At 40.4% G+C, this 18,090-nt stretch overlaps 1 protein-coding gene across 1 annotated transcript in view; it reads left to right on the forward strand.

Moving 5' to 3' along the window:
* The window catches only part of smc1al (structural maintenance of chromosomes 1A, like), a 90,885-nt gene that overhangs the window by 46,713 nt on the left and 26,082 nt on the right, over positions 1–18,090 (forward strand). The window contains exons 10-14 of the mRNA XM_067371978.1: positions 731–838; positions 4,176–4,361; positions 4,440–4,619; positions 13,669–13,815; positions 13,894–14,031. Coding sequence (XP_067228079.1) covers positions 731–838; positions 4,176–4,361; positions 4,440–4,619; positions 13,669–13,815; positions 13,894–14,031 — 759 coding nt within the window. The remainder of the gene's footprint in view (positions 1–730; positions 839–4,175; positions 4,362–4,439; positions 4,620–13,668; positions 13,816–13,893; positions 14,032–18,090) is intronic.

Raw genomic sequence — 18,090 nt, forward strand, 5'->3', positions numbered from 1 at the left:
TCGTTAGTTGCAGCCCTACAAATTGACATAAATTTATATCTGCATCCCAACTCAAGCTATTGTCAAATGTGCATTTCTAAAAGACAAAACTAATAAATTAAAAAATAGGAAAAAAAATATTTATGTTTTTGCCACAATGATGTTTTATGTATAGAAAACACATACTCTCTCACATACTGCACTTTTGTGACCACACAGCAACCTCACGTGAGCATAACCGTGATAGAGACGATAGTCCAAAATCTCTACCGGTTAATTGTGTCTACCGGTATATTGCCCACCCCTACTTGTTGTGCTTAATAACACTTTAACATCAAGCACGTCCCTAATTCGCGATCGCCTTCTGAAAGAGGCAGGTGTCTGTGCGTGCACTTTGGCAATGAGCCAGTCAGCACGAGTGCTGCACAGAGTCCCATTTCAGGATGTATTGTGCTTATAACTCTTTCACATCCCACTCTTTATTTTCTGATTCATGCATTTCATTACTCTGAAGTGTAAATAGTGCAATATATTTACATACTGCAATATATATATGATATAGCACAGTCTATAACGATAGACAATTTATTCCGTGATGGTTATGATATATCATCATACCGCTCAGCCCTAGTGTACATTATTTGTAACTGATAGAACAGCTACCTGAACTCACTAAATCTTTGAGAGGAATGAAAGGTTATTCCCTGAATAAAAGCTCTGTTTGCTGAACTGTATGATGTGTGTTATGCAGGTAATGGAGCAGCTGGGTGATGCTCGAATCGACAGACAGGAGAACAGCAGGCAGCAGCGTAAGGCTGAGATTCTGGAGAGCATCAAGAGGCTGTATCCTGGATCAGTGGTGAGAAATGTCTCATTTTTTTTGCTCACCTTTTTTGTCTTTGATATAGTTTGTCAAAGTCTTAAGTGGAGTGCATTTTGGATCAATGTCATGCTGAAAGGTGAAGGTTCTCTTAGAGCTGATGGGAGCTCTTTCAAATAGAGATCACGATTCTCCCACAATTCTGAATATATAACGAAACTAAATAAGTAATTTACTAGAGGTTCTGACAAAATATAAACTGCTGGACTCTTCCTGGAGAAATGTTTAATTAATTTCAGTGAATTCTGTTTTTTATAGTTTTGAATAAATTCAGTGACTCATTAATGTTTCATAACTGGATGGTTCACTGTTTTTGAATGAAACTTTTAAATGAATGATTTAATGACAAATACATTTGTCACTTGTTGCCACCTACTGGCTAAGATGCAACCGTTATTTCAGTGGTTCTCAAACTTTTTACACCAAGTACCACCTCAGAAAATATTTCTCTCTCCAAGTACCACCATAATGACCAACATGTAAATACAGTAGTGTAGTAGGCCTAACTATTCAGCTAAAGTTCAAAAACGAGGCAGTTTATTCCAAATAAGTATATGTGCGTGATGGAAAAGTGCGCGGTCTTGCAACCCACCAGTTGAGAAACATTGACGTAAGCTATATAATGTTCGCCGTTAACTGTTGTTCTGCTGAAGCTCATTCAGCACCTGTATCATTTCCGCGCGCGTTTGACTTGCGCCTGCCGCTGAGGCAGTGTTGGAGTGCACGTCTGAAAAGTCTCCCATTTTTTGTGGTCTTAAAGAGATGGGTCTGCGTTTAAATAAACGCAATTCTTGTCAACAAAAAAGTTGACAGAAACAGCAGTTGTGAGCGGGGTGGCCAAGCTTAGGCCAAGGGTGGCCACGGCCTCCCACTAGCTCTGCCCACCTGTGCTCGGTTCACTTTTGTCCTCTTCAGTTCTTGTGCTTGACACTTTCTCCTCATAATCCACACTTCTCTTACCAGATTGAAGCCACGATAGCAGTTTCGTTGAACTTTTCATTAGGGATGTCCCGATCACGTTTTTTTGCCCTCGAGTCCGAGTCCGAGTCATTTGATTTTGAGTATCTGCCGATACCGAGTCCCGATCCGATACTTAATAGCCTACATAAAAAAAGAATAAAGAAGAGCGAAAAAACAGATCCAGGATGCTTTTCAGGTTTTTCAGGTATTCGGTTTTCAAATAGTAATCAAATATAAAATATCACTGCATATTATCTTTACTGTATAAAATAAATAAAGATTAATCATTATTGAAGTTACAAAAACTATTCAGTCAAGAGCAGTGAGTGATTTCTTTGTTGTTTGTTGTTTGATTTAACATTAAATACAGGCAGCAGGAATAGTTGTTTTCCCTTTAAGACATGCACGATCCAGTACATACTGTTCCACATGCGCTGTCTTTCTCGACTAATATACGTTCACTTAAGACATAACCGACTATGTTTGCTAGGATACTCGCTAGGACGGGCATGTTGACATAATGTTTGTATGAATTTGTCTGCTAAAGCGCAAGACTTGAAAGAGAACTCAGTATTTGTGCGCTGACTGGAATAAGCGTGTGCGCGCTTCGGATGAGCGCACACAAATCTTCTCACAGCGCGTGTGAGTTCTCTTTCGCGTCTTGTTCTTTAAGGTTTAAATCAGCAAGGCTTAAAAGAGTTAGTTTAAATACAGACAGCAACGTGTGCAGCGTGTGTCAACACCCGGGTGATGACGGCGTAAATGACTGGACATGAGAGCAGACGGCACTCGCAGTTAACAGTTTACAAAGAGTGACTGTTTTGTCCACGCTTTCTGATTATCGTTGTTGTAACGTTTTGTGCATCCATCGACTGAAACATACATTATCTGAACTCTGTCTGTCTGTTTTCCACGTTGCTATTTTAAACAAACCATATTAACCAATAGATGCGTCGTCATTCGAGATGGACCGCAGTGAAAGTGCGGTCCGTAAGTGGAGAACCGTTGCACCCCTAATACATATATATCCGAGTCCTGATCGGGAGGTAATGTCCGATTCCGATCGAGTCTGAAACCACATGATCGGGCCCGATTTCCGATCATGTGATCGGATCTGGACATCCCTACTTTTCATAATTTATCCACCTCCACCTCTTCTCATCACAGCCTATTCATATTTAATACAGCAATTCCTCTGCGTACCACTAGTGGTACGCATACCACACTTTGAGAATCACTGCGTTATTTGAAGCGCCAAGTTCTCTTCAAAAGGTGGTTTGCTCTATTTTGATCGATATCATAGACATCTGTGTTTATATCCTAACTTTAAACTTTTATCGCAGTACTTCTGTGATAATTTGAATATTTGTGTCAGAAATAACTACTGTTCTGGTATGATTTTGTCAAAGGTTTAAAAGACGCAGGCGAATCGTTGTCATTAATAAAAATAAGATCACCTGGGTGTTTGAATCGAGATCACAAATCTTTTTCAAGATCTCGAATCTTTTTCAAAATCAATCTTTATAAAACTTTAAGATTATCTTACTTAAATCTTAAACTCTTTTACATTTGAATTGTCATTAATGTCATTGTCTAACATTACCTGTGTGTTAGGCAATTTTTTAAGGCAAACAAAACAAACATTCAAACCAAAAAGTATTTTTAACCTCTTCAGAAAACTGGAGCATACTTTTTAAGTATGGCCATGGGTGTGCACACTGCGCCGAGGAACCGTCATCTTCCATTTAACCAACTGATCAGTGTTCAAAAAATGCTGGGAAATCATTGAAATTAACACATGACCCTACAAGAATGATTGTTGATAGGCTGTCTGTCACCTGCAAAAACCCAGTCATGTTTTAGAGAAGAAGAAGAAATTATCCACTCTGATTTTCAAATCTGCTACATAGTAACGAATTTCAACTCAAGGACCTTGATAGAAATGTAGTGGAGTGAAAAGTATGATATTTGTCTTTCAAATGTAGTGAAGTTAAAGTCACAAGTTTCCAGAAAAAATAATACTCAAGTACAGTAATCAAAAAAGTACAGTACTCAAGTGAATGTACTTAATTACTGTCCACCTCTAGTACTTTTTCTCATGAGCTTGATTAGTTAATTCTGAACATAGCCACATACCCAATTTTAATTTTTTATTTTATTTTTTTGTTTTTTTCTTAAATGTCACTTTGGTTTTCACTGGCATTGCATAGACTGTAATTTTTCTGATATGATTTATCTTTGTTTCATTTTTTACATCACAACAAGCAGGCATTTTAATGGAATGTGTAGACTTTTTATATCCAGTGTATGTGTCTTATATAGTTGTATGCTCACATATGATCCTCTCTTACTCCAGTATGGGAGACTGATTGACCTGTGCCAGCCCACACAAAAGAAATTCCAGATTGCGGTCACTAAAGTGTTGGGCAAAAACATGGATGCTATCATTGTGGATTCTGAGAAGACTGGTCGTGACTGTATCCAGTACATAAAAGAGCAGCGTGGTGAACCTGAGACCTTCCTGCCCCTGGATTACCTGGAGGTGATGTCACTAGATTTTATTTTACTGAATGTGTTGTGATTTAGCATGTTGATTGATCTATTATAATGTTCTCAACAGGTCAAGCCCACAGATGAGAAGCTACGTGAGCTGCGTGGTGCCAAATTGGTGATTGATGTAATTCGATACGAGCCGCCACAAATTAAGAAAGCCTTGCAGTACGCCTGTGGAAACGCCCTGGTCTGTGAGAACGTAGAGGATGCTCGCAGGATTGCCTTTGGGGGACCATACAGACACAAGGTACAAAGAAAAAAAACAAGTCACAAAATTGGATCTATTTTTCCCTAGTTTTGAGCGGATTATGCATTAGATCAGGGCTCTTCAAGTTGTTTCATTCGAGGGCCGGATTATCAAATCAAAAATTTTAGGTGTGGAGTGGGGGTGGGGTCTTATTGGTAAGAATTGTTTTATTTTTTATTAGGCTTAAATGAAAATATTCTCACAGTGAGACTTGGTAACCACTAGGGATTTGCGAGACTAGCCGACTAGTCAATTAAACGATACTGCTGCTGTTAGTCAACACTAGTCGTTTGTACGTTACTTTTTTTTCTTTCTTTTGCACATTTAATGTTTTGCTTTATATTTTTACAAAGGCTATATTTAAATAACTGTCATGTTAATGTTACATATTGAGATCAATATATTATTTTAAAAAGTGTATATCAAAGTCAGAAAACAGTCATTTAATTTTACCTCAGATTTTGCATGCGTTGTTTTTCTCAGTGACGCTCGCGGCGTGTTCAGAGAAATGTCCGATCGGAATATGAGCAAGGTGAGGGAGTATTTTGAAAGCCTACACAAAACTCTTCAGTTTCCTTTAATGTCATGTCAAACTAGTATAACAATTAAGCTTGCTAAGGCTTGTTATACTACCGGTTCCCTTTCGATACTTCACTCGTACTGCGTATGGGGAAAGGTCTCCCTTTTTCCCCGCTGCTGAAGCCTTTTTCAATAACGCAGTGTAACTGCATCGTCATTGGTTCACTCATAGACAAGTTGTTGAACCAATGACGACGCGGCATAGCTGCGCGGCCTATGCCTAAGCCTCGCTTTCTCCTCCGAGGGAACCATCTCCTGTCCTGTTCTCCCGCCCTGAGCAGCGTCCCTCTGCCGAAGCAAGTGACCTCGTCTCATTTGGAGGAACAGACGACGAGCAGGATGACTCCATGTCACTTGCGGCTTCCGAAGCGGAAGCATGGGCTGGCGAGCCGGAAGACACTGCTCCGCTTCCCTTGGAACCCGTTGAGCACGGCCAGGGCATGGATGCCGAGCTTTTCCGCATCCTGTCCAGAGCCGTGGAAGAGCTGGACCTCGAATGGGCCCCTCCAGAGGAGCCGTCTCGCAGCCGCCTGGACGAATGGTTCCTGCCAGGCTGCCGCCAAGCACCTCGCCAGCGCTCAGCGCCCTTTTTTCCCGAGGTCCACGAGGAGCTCACGAAGTCGTGGCGCGCTCCGTATTCCGCCCGCCTTCACACGACGCACCGCTCCGCCCTCACCGCCGTCGACGGCGCCGAAGAAAAGGGTTATGAGCACCTGCCACCCCTAGACGAAGCGGTGGCTGCTCACCTCTGCCCTCCCGCGGCTGTGGGATGGAAGACTAAGAGGGCCCTTCCTTTCAAGCCCTGTCGGACCACCTCTACTTTGGTGGACGGGCTTACACCTCGGCGGGCCAGGCTGCCTCCGCGCTTCATACTATGGCCATATTTCAGGTCTTCCAGGCCAAACTCCTCCGCTCCCTGGACGAGTCTGGAATTGACGCGCCGGCTTTCAAAGATCTTCGCAGCGCCACCGACCTTGCCCTGCGAGCTACGAAGGCCACGGCCCAGGCCATTGGGCGTTCCATGGCCAGCCTGGTAGTTTTGGAGCGCCACCTGTGGCTCAACTTAACGGAGATCAAGGACCTGGACAAGACGACCTTCTTAGATGCCCCGGTCTCTCCCTCTGGTCTCTTCGGGCCTGCAGTGGACGGCTTTACTGAGCGCTTCACTGCTGCGCAGAAATCGTCTCAGGCTATGAGACATTTCTTGCCGAAGCGCTCCAGCTCTGCTTCTGCGTCCAGCCGCTCCAGGACTGCGCCGGCTCAGCAGAACAAGCCAGCCCCACCTGTAACACAGGCGGCGCCACCCCAGGAGCATCGTCAGCACTCACGCCCTGCGAAGCGCCCTCCCTTCCCGAGACGCCAGGGACCCCGGCCCAAGATTGTGCTGGACCCGGTGCCTCCGAAGTCGTCCTGATTCGTCAGGAAGGAAGAGGATGGGGGATCGTCCCGTTGCGACCGGACAGCCCCAAAAGCTCCCACGAGTAATTTCCCCTCTGCCTCGTTTAATTCCGGGCGTGGGAAACATGCTCCAAGTGATAGATGGGCCCACACCTGTTGCGCCCACCCCAAACGCCGTTTTCACGGCGAACAATATTTTACCTCATCTCAAAAAGAGCAAATTTCCTCTTCCACCCCTCTCTGTGTACGACCCCCTCAACGGCGGTCCGTCACCCGATATCATTCGACCCCTTGCCACTCGGGCCGAGGCCTGGAGGGCCATCCCCGATGTGTCGGATTGGGTTATGGGGATCGTAACCCAGGGCTACTCGCTCCAGTTTGCAAGACGGCCCCCTCGCTTCGGCGGGGTGCTTCAAACCTCGGTCAATCCGGACAACGCGCATGTCCTCCGGGCCGAAGTTATGACATTGCTAAAGTGATGAGAGTGATGAGATAGTTAGCAGGTTATCATCACTCAATGGCTGGCTGTCTAAGTGGTGTGCGCAGAATAATATAGGTTTCATAGACAATTGGAAAAGCTTTTGGGGCAGACCTGATCTGTTGAAAAGAGATGGTATTCATCCCTCCCGGGATGGTGCTGCTCTTCTCTCTAGAAATTTGGCAAATAGTCTTAGAGCTGAAACATGACAAACCAGGGCCCAGATCAGGACGCAGACAAACTGGCTAAACCGACCGTCTGCTAGCCGCCTCACGTCACAGAACTCAGATAATTCACAGCACATAGAAACACTTTCACCTAGATATTATCACATAGAGACTGTGTCTGTACCTCGAACTAGTAAATACAAAAAAACTTCCAAAACCTTTTAAGGGTAAAAATTTAATTGATGTTCAAAAAATGAAAATCACAGATAAATCAGATAAACAAATGATAAAGCTTGGGTTACTGAATATTAGATCTATTTCTTCAAAAGCACTTATTGTAAATGAAATTATCACAGACCATAAACTAGACTTGCTGTGTTTGACAGAAACCTGGCTAAAACCAGACGATTACATTACTTTAAATGAATCTAGTCCTCAAGGTTATGATTATCGACACAATCCTCGACAGAAAGGCAAAGGGGGAGGTGTTGCTGTAATTTATAGTAATATATTCAGAATCATTCAAAAGAATTTCAAATATAATTCCTTTGAAGTGATGGTGCTTTATGTAACATTATGTAAGTTGACATTTGTGCTGGCTACTGTATACAGGCCACCAGGGCACCATACTGACTTTATCAAAGAATTTGCTGAGTTTCTATCAGAGTTAGTACTGGCTGCGGATAAAGTCCTTGTTGGTGATTTTAATATCCATGTAGATAATAATAAAGACGCATTTGGATTGGCATTTGCAGATATTTTAAACTCTATTGGAGTTAGACAACACGTGTCAGGACCCACTCATTGTCGTAATCATACCCTAGATCTAATACTGTCGCATGGAATAGATATTGATGCTGTTGAAATTCTACAGCAGAGCGATGATATATCAGATCATTATTTAGTCTCGTGTATAATACAATTAGCCAAGGCTACAAAACCACCACCCAGCCATAAATATTGTAGAACAATCACGTCTGCCACTAAAGATTGCTTTATAAATAATCTCCCCGAGCAGTTTCATCGCCTTAGTATACCTGACAACTTAGAAGAACTCGATGCTGCAACAGAAACTATTGGCTCTCTCTTTTCCAGCACATTAGATGCGGTCACTCCTTTACGTCTAAAGAAGATTAAGGAAACTAATCCAACGCCGTGGTATGATGAGCACACTCGGGCTCTAAAACGAGCTGTTAGAAAAGCTGAACGTAGTTGGAAGAAAACAAAACTAGAAGTTTTTCGCCTTTCGTGGAAAGAAAAAATGATTGAGTACAGAACAGCCATAAGAAATGCTAGATCTACTTATTTTTCAAATCTCTTAATAGAAAACAAACATAATCCTAGGTATTTATTTGACACAGTGGCTAAATTAACTAGAAACAGAGATTCAACTGCTGACGTTTCATAGAGCACAGCAGTAATGACTTTATGAACTTCTTTACTTGCAAGATTGATAATATTAGAGAGAAAATTATAAACATGCAACCGTCTACAGTTTCTCTTCAGACAGTGCACTGTAGTGTCCCTGAGGTAAAACTAGAATCATTCGCCGCTATAGGAGAGGAAGAATTATCTAAACTTATCAAATCATCAAAATCAACGACATGTATGTTAGACCCAATGCCGACTAAACTACTGAAAGAAATGCTTCCAGACGTCGTAGGTCCACTTCTTGATATAATTAATTCATCTTTAACACTAGGACACGTGCCAAAAACCTTTAAGCAGGCTATTATCAAACCTCTTATTAAAAAACCTCAACTAGATCCGAGAGATTTAGTAAATTACAGGCCAATCTCGAATCTACCTTTTCTGTCAAAGATACTAGAAAAGGCAGTTTCAACACAACTGTGTTCCTTTTTAGAAAGAAATGGAATCTGTGAGGATTTCCAGTCAGGATTTAGACCATACCATAGTACTGAGACTGCTCTCGTTAGAGTTACAAACGATCTACTCCTATCATCCGATCGTGGCTGTATTTCTCTATTAGTGTTATTAGATCTCAGTGCTGCTTTTGACACTATCGATCATAACATTCTTTTAAAAAGACTTGAAAACTATATTGGCATTAGTGGAATTGCTTTGGCATGGTTCAAATCATACTTATCTGACCGTTATCAGTCTGTGGTAGTTAATGAAGAGATGTCGTATCGATCACAGGTTAAATATGGGGTACCACAAGGCTCAGTATTAGGACCATTGCTTTTCACTCTGTACATGCTGCCCTTAGGAGAGATAATTAGGAAGCATGGTGTTAGTTTTCACTGCTACGCTGACGATACTCAGCTCTATATTTCCTCGCGCCCTGACGAAACCTACAAATTCACAAAACTAACAGAATGCATAGCTGACATTAAAAACTGGATGACAAGAAATTTCTTATTATTAAATTCAGAAAAAACTGATTTCCTAATCTTTGGACCAAAAACTTCCTCACGAAAAAACCTTGAATACTCTCTAACACTTGACGGGTGCTCCATTAAACCTTCGTCCTCAGTTAGGAACCTGGGTGTGCTCTTTGATACCAATCTTTCATTTGAAAGTCATGTTTCTAGTATCTGTAAAACCGCCTTCTTCCATCTAAAAAATATATCTAAATTACGACATATGCTCTCAATGACAAATGCGGAACAGTTGGTTCATGCATTCATGACCTCAAGACTAGATTATTGTAACGCTCTACTGGGTGGTTGTTCTGCTCGGCTTTTAAACAAACTACAGTTGGTTCAAAATGCGGCAGCTAGAGTTCTTACTAGAACCAGAAAGTATGACCATATTAGCCCAGTTCTGTCAACATTACATTGGCTCCCTATTAAACATCGTATAGATTTTAAAATCTTGCTACTTACTTATAAAGCTCTAAATGGTTTAGCTCCCCAGTACCTAAGTGAGCTCTTAATGCATTATAGTCCTTCACGTTTATTGCGATCTCAGAATTTAGGCCAGTTGATAATACCCAGAATATCAAAATCAACTGAAGGCGGCAGATCATTTTCCTATTTAGCACCTAAACTCTGGAACAATCTTCCTAGCATTGTTCGGGAAGCAGACACACTCTGTCAGTTTAAATCTAGACTAAAAACACATCTCTTTGCTCTTGCATACACATAACACATTATCAATACATTAACATTTTTCAAATCCGTTAAAGGATTGTTACGCTGCAATAATTAGGTCGGCCGGAACCGAGAACATTTCCTATAACACTAGATATACCTGTACATCAGAACAAGAATGGCATCTACGCTAATATCTGTCTCTCTGCTTATCCTGAGGTTTGCCGGGTGCTGGATCCAGGCCGTATCCAGGTCAGATGGAGAACCTGCGTCTGGACCTGACTACAACGTAGCCCAGGATCCCCGTATCCGCTTACATATATTTATATATAATCGATTTTTAATCTCTATAATAAAAATGTACAATTCAGATTTTGATCTCCATATACATTTACATATATATATCTTCCAAGGGGTTTTTTCCCTCCTAGGACTTTTTTCCCAGTGCTAGCACGCTGGGTTTTTCTCCTAGGGGTTTTTTTCCACCCCTGGAAGTCAGCCGACATTGGCTTAATGTAGCACCATCTTGTATATGTTACATATTACCACGCTTGTTTGTACAGTTTTAACCACTTCCCTTTTTTTCTGTGCTTCTAATATGTAAAGCTGCTTTGAAACAATTACCAATTGTAAAAGCGCTATATAAATAAATTTGACTTGACTTGACTTGACTAAAGAAGGGAGCTGTGGAAATAGTTTCCCCGACAGAGAGCGAGTCAGGCTTTTACAGCCGCTATTTTCTGGTCCCCAAGAAGGATGGTGGTCTCAGACCCATTCTAGATCTCAGACTTTTGAATCACTCCCTCATGAGATGGAAGTTCAAAATGCTGACGCTGAATCAGATCCTCACGCACATTTGGCCCGAGGACTGGTTCTGCTCGCTGGACCTGAAGGATGCGTACTTTCACATCCAGATAGCCCCCCGTCACAGACGATTCTTGAGATTCGCATATGAGGGGGTAGCGTACCAATATACGGTCCTGCCCTTCGGGCTGTCTCTGGCTCCTCGCACTTTCACCAAGTGCATGGACGCGGCGCTTTCCCCTCTGAGGCAGATGGGAATCCGGGTCCTGAATTATCTCGACGACTGGCTCATCCTAGCCCGTTCGTGAGTCGAGCTGGAACACCACAGATCCGTGCTCCTCAGCCATTTACAATGTCTGGGTCTCAGGGTCAACCTAGCCAAGAGCTCGCTGTGCCCCACCCAGCGAATTTCGTTTCTGGGGGCAGTTTTCGACTCAGTCCGTATGTCGGCAGTAGTCTCGCCGGAGCGTGCTCTAGCGATTCAGCAGCTCGCGGCCTCAATCAAGAACAAAGCCTGTCTCCCTCTGAAGTTTTTCCAGAGGCTACTAGGGCTGATGGCTTCCGCCTCTCCGGTGCTGCAGCTCGGCCTTCTTCGGATGCGGCCTCTTCAGTACTGGTTGAAGTTTCGGGTTCCTCCCAGCGCCTGGCGGCACAGCCGCTTATGTCTCAAGGTCAATCAGGCCTGTCTTCTAGCCCTGAAACCTTGGATGGACCCCACGTGGTTCAAGCGCGGATGCCCTTACAGGCGGTCTCACGAAGGACGGTGCTCTCAACTGTAGCTTCCAACTCGGGTTGGGGCGCTGTGTGAGAGGGCAGACTGGCCTTCGGCTCGTGGAGTCACCAGGAAAGCCATCTTCACATCAACTGCCTAGAGATGCTAGCAGTGATGAAGGCCCTTCAGTCTTTTCAGACTCACTTGACAGGACGTCATGTTCTAGTCCAGTCGGACAGTATGACGGTGGTGTCATACTTCAACCACCAGGGCGGTCTCTCGTCCAGCCGCTTATGCACTCTGGCGAAACGTCTCCTGGAATGGGCTCTTCCGAGGCTTCAGTCGCTCAGAGCGACTCATGTTCCTGGCAGGAACAATCTGGGCGCAGACATGTTGTTCTTCGGGAGGTCAGAGATAGACCTCTTCGCCTCAGAAGACAACTCTCATCGCCCAACATTCTTCTCGAAGGAAGTCGATGCTCTGGCCCATACATGGCCCCGCCCATTTCGGCGGGAAAATTCGCGCGCTTTGTCGCCATAGGCCGCGCAGCTATGCCGCGTCGTCATTGGTTCAACAACTTATGAGTGTCTATGAGTGAACCAATGACGATGCAGTTACACTGCGTTATTGAAAAAGGCTTCAGCAGCGGGGAAAAAGGGAGACCTTTCCCCATACGCAGTACGATTGAAGTATCTCAGGGAACCGAGGTTACGTTAGTAACAGAGTACGTTATCTTCTTCCTTCTTTAGATGCTGTTTACCATGGTGCTCTTAGATTTATATCTAACTGTAAATTTTCAACTCATCATTGCACCTTGTACAGCAGAGTGGGTTGGCCATCTTTGCCTAGTAGGAGAAACATTCTCTGGTACTTATCTACAAAGCCATTTTGGGGATGCTGCCCTCGTATCTTTCTTGTCTTCCTCAACAGAAATCTGTTACGAAATATTTCCTACGTTCACAAAATTGTTTTAATTATTTTGTTCCATTTGCTAAATCTGAATTTGGTAAGAAAGCCTTTGTGTATGCAGCCCCGTTTGATTGGAATCACCTTCAATCGAAATCGAAGTTAAATAACTGGCTGTCTTTAGACCAATTTAAAACCGTTATCCGGCAAATGGAAGATGATGCAGTGAAATGTAATTGTTTTTAATTCTGTATGTATGATCTAAATCTGTGAAGAAACTATTTGTATTGCTGCCATTTTGGCCAGGGCACTCCTGTGAAAGAGATTTTTGATCTCAGTGAGTTTTTTCCTGGTTAAATAAGGGTTAAATAAAAAAAATAAAAAAATAAAAATATGAGGGGCAATGTACTATGAAAGGTTTTATCGGATTAAAGGAGAAACATTATCAATGAAACTTACTTAATGCTTGAACCAGGTATTCGATACGATGCACGCGTTTCAATTCTTTTTATCGATTCCTGACTTCTTTTCAGTCATTCTCGCATGGTGAACAGCAGTGACCATTTTACAGTTGGATCTATCTGCTAGGACCTGCGACAAGGACCTTATCTCATCACACACATACGCAGTTCATTACAGTCAGCACTGACTTTTGCTTCAACACGGCATTAATCTGAAGGATTGTACCGTGTTTGGGGCCGTTCACATGTCGCATCTAAAAACGTGTGTAAAGTGCACCTGTGCCACTTTATCCTCCTTTTCAAAACGCTTTCGTTCCTGTGGCATCTGTCATTGCTATGCAACCATGAACTCTGCTCTGCATGATAAGGAAATATCGGCAAAGGATTAATTGATTTCTAGCCCTTGCATTAGCTTTACTAAAAATATGTTGTATTTGGTTTATATTTTGTAGTTAATTGATTCTGGACATGTTTTACGTATTGTTTAGACTGTGGCTCTAGACGGGACGTTATTCCAGAAGTCTGGTGTAATCTCCGGAGGTGCCAGTGATCTGAAGGCCAAGGCTCGGCGCTGGGATGAGAAAGCCGTTGATAAACTGAAAGACAGAAAGGAAAAACTCACAGATGAGCTTAAAGTAAGTAATGCTGTATTAGAAGGGTGGGATATGAGCAAATAGATGTGCCATGACTGATTGTTTGTGTGTTAATATCAGGAGCAAATGAAGGCCAAGAGAAAGGAGGCAGAGCTGCGTCAGGTTCAGTCTCAAGCTCATGGTTTGCAGATGAGACTCAAATACTCTCAGAGTGATCTGGAGCAAACTAAGACCAGACACCTATCCCTTAACATGCAGGTACCCACCACTTACTCAACTTGTCATTCCAAACTTGTATGGCTATCACAGAATTGCTGCTTATTACTTTTATAAAATGATGGCAAAAAATAAGGCACTAATATTCATTTCAATATTATTTAGTAATAATATTTGCATTGACACTATTGGATAAGAACTCAACTTAGCTGGATGATGACATCACTGTTTTCTGCAGAGCTGCTTTATAGCTGAATCTCATTTCCTAATTGATGTTCTTTACAGTAATTGAGCCAAAATGAATCAACACCAGTGTAGGGCACGTTACTTAAAAAGTAATTAGTTATAGTTACTAGTTACTTCTCACAAATAGTAACTGAGTTAGTAAATGAGTTACATCATTATAAAAGTAACTAATTACCACGGAAAGTAACCATTGCGTTACTTTAAAAAAAAAAAAGAAAGAAATTAAAATATTAATCTATTTGATTATGAAAAGTGAACAGCATGAGTAAGATAGAATACATAAGATGTGCAATATATCGGGAGACATGGAGAAGGTCAGACATGATTTTGACCACTTCATTTAGTTTTGTTTTGTAGAAAGCCTTTCTTTAAAGTGAATTTCATTTTGTAAAAATTGTATCTTAATTTTAATCAGTGTTTCATCAACCAATTGCCTGGATTTAATAAATAAGAAGCAAGACAATATAATCATGATATGGAGGCGCCGGCGCGATCACTGGCACTTGAACTGGAGCGCATCTTATAGGCTAAATGAACCGAAACTCAGTTTGCCTGACAGACATGAGAAATATATCTATAGAAAGCATGAAATATCTACTTTAAAACAAAATAATTAAAAATGAAAAGAAATAGGCTACTCCGATTTATGTAATCCGAATTGTGCATTCTCTCTCTAGGCTTGTACAGTAGCCTATGCGGAGATGAGAGTCAGTAATGTCAACTTCAGCTTTGGAGCCAACACTGATTCAGAAAAAAATACTTTATTAATAAACCAGTGTTAATTTCGTTAACGAAAACTAAGAACGAAAAATGTTCGTTGACGACCTTTTTTTCCTTGACTAAGACGAGGTGATTAGAGACGACACCAATTTCATTTAACGATAACGTGACTAAAACTACACGTGCAATATCGTTGACGAAAAAAGATGAGACTGAAATGCGGCTAAAAGACTAAACCCTTGACCAAAATCACTCTTTTTAAATCACTTTTTGTTTTTGTCGAATAAAAGAGACAAAACATTATAGACTGTCTTTACGAGCAGTCACGCTTACGGTTGCCAGATTTCCAGAATTTAATCCCACTATCAGAGCTTTTCTGTTAAAAGAACATGTTTTACTTCATCTTTGCTATCTGGTAACCATGCACACGAGCCCTCTCTACAAGAAGCGCGGATGATCTGACAACACAGGCAAGTAAGCTCAAGTTCAGCGATTTTAATTTGAGATTTTCTACTTAAATTAAAGTGTCTATATTGCGCTTCTTGTTTACTGAATGAATCTGGGACCAAAGTGCAGGCTGATATCCAGTAGTGGTTCTCAAACTGACGTACACAAAAAGTGCTGTTCATTTTATTCTTGTCCACCCTAAAATAACATGAAAACTGAACATGTATTTCTAGGAGGTACAATGCAGTATATACACAATATTCAATCATATTACCTCATCTTTCGCGGTCAAAACTGACTGCACCCACACAAGCCAGCATCGTACTACATTAGTGCTGTCTTCGACAATATAACGTTACCTTTGTGAAAGTGGGGATTTTAGCACTTACTAGCATGAAGAACAAATATAGACACAGACTGCATGTAGATTTAAGATTAAAACTCTCTTCGATACAAAAACATACCCTTCTGTGAGTTACTGTTTTTAATGTTGATCATATTATACCAGCAAGAATATTGCCCTAATATAATATATAATTTCCCGAATATTGATTTTATATAGTTCAACAAACAAACAGCAGAACTACAGCACACAAGCTGAACGAATCTGTGTCTTTGAACAAATCGTCAATGATTCAATGAACCATTCATAAATACAGCCGCTTGCTTTGTTACTGACCCTGCATCCCAATGTGCATACTATACACCCTATTCGCCCTAAATAGTATTGAATATTACTAGTGTCACATACTATTTATGATGGATAGTATGCACATTGAGACAGTCTGAAAGAATGAATGAATGACTCGATGATTCATTCGATTCACTCGATGAAAAACAGTGACTTACCGCTACCTACTGGAGGTTAATGTAATATTTAAAATTATTACTTCGTTTTTATCATCATTGTATTTATTGCATTTAAAAAAAAAAATATTTAAGCATTATTTATTTTAAAAAGGTATTAATAAAGGGAAAAAAATGCATTGATTTAAAAATCGATTTAAGAAGGCAAATATTGTCCCTTAATGGAAATGTACAGTACAGTCCAAAAGTTTGGAACCACTAAGATTTTTAATGTTTCTAAAAGAAGTTTCGTCTGCTCACCAAGGCTACATTTATTTAATTAAAAATACAGTAAAAAACAGTAATATTGTGAAATATTATTACAATTTTAAAATAACTGTGTACTATTTAAATATATTTGACAAAGTAATTTATTCCTGTGATGCAAAGCTGAATTTTCAGCATCGTTACTCCAGTCTTCAGTGTCACATGATCCTTCAGAAATCATTCTAATATGCTAATTTGCTGCTCAATAAACATTTATGATTATTTTCAATGTTGAAAACAGTTGTGTATTTTATTTTATTTTTTTTTCAGGATTCCGTGATGAATAGAAAGTTCAAAAGAACAGCATTTATCTGAAATGCAAAGCTTCTGTAGCATTATATACTACCGTTCAAAAGTTTGGGGTCAAATAAAATTTTTATTTTTATTTTTTTGAAAAGAAATTAAAGAAATGAATACTTTTATTCAGCAAGGATGCATTAAATCAATCAAAAGTGGCAGTAAAGACATTTATAATGTTACAAAAGATTAGATTTCAGATAAACACTGTTCTTTTGAACTTTCTATTCATCAAATAATCCTGAAAAAAAAATATTGTACACAAATATTATGTTCAATTGTACACATTAAATGTTTTTTGAGTAGCAGATCAGCATATTAGAATGATTTCTGAAGGATCATGTGACACTGAAGACTGGAGTAATGATGCTGAAAATTCAGCTTTGCCATCACAGGAATAAATTACTTTTTGAAATATATTCAAATAGAAAACAGTTATTTTAAATTGTAGTAATATTTCACAATATTACTGTTTTTACTGTATTTTTAATTAAATAAATGTAGCCTTGGTGAGCAGACGAAACTTCTTTTAAAAACATTAAAAATCTTAGTGGTTCCAAACTTTTGGACTGTACTGTATAACTGCAGTCTAAGTGGAAAAGAGAGGGTGCACATAAGGATGTTAAATCCATCAGGGGGTAACACTCTAGGAAGTTTGAGAACCACTGAAAGAGGATATGTACATTTGCACTGCTACTGCTAATGTGAGTGCAATGTCATTACAGTCTCTTACCTTGATTCAGATTTTCATAAGCTTACATGAATTGGTCTATAGAGAAATAAATGACTATTTTGTCTAAAGACTACATATAAAATAGCTATCAAAATTAATGTTGGTAACTGTGGTTTGACTAAAAGTAATGACTAAGACTTGACAAAAATGTGATGACTTTTCGTCGACTAAAACTAGACTGAAATATGAATGACTAAAATGTGACTAAGACTAAGGAGCATTTTCGTCTTAAGATAAAGACTAAGACTAAATCAAAAATGGCTGCCAAAATTAACACTGTAATAAAGAATTAAAATGACCTTGCTGTTTGTTGCATTCATGAGCTTTACTTTTGCCGATTCTTTATGGCAAGCTTTATGCGTGCGCTTGAGTGCTATATAGCCTATATTACGTAAACTCTCATTATTATGGTTTATTCTCTCCAGTATTTAAGAAATTAAATTAATATAAATGTGATTAGTCAAATAATGGCTTAAATGAACAATTACTAGTCGACTAGAAAAAAACGTAGGCTATTTCACATATTTTCGATCCAGCATGTCACA

The sequence above is a fragment of the Chanodichthys erythropterus genome, chromosome 20, assembly GCF_024489055.1.
Source record: "Chanodichthys erythropterus isolate Z2021 chromosome 20, ASM2448905v1, whole genome shotgun sequence".
NCBI classification, from domain to species: domain Eukaryota; kingdom Metazoa; phylum Chordata; class Actinopteri; order Cypriniformes; family Xenocyprididae; genus Chanodichthys; species Chanodichthys erythropterus.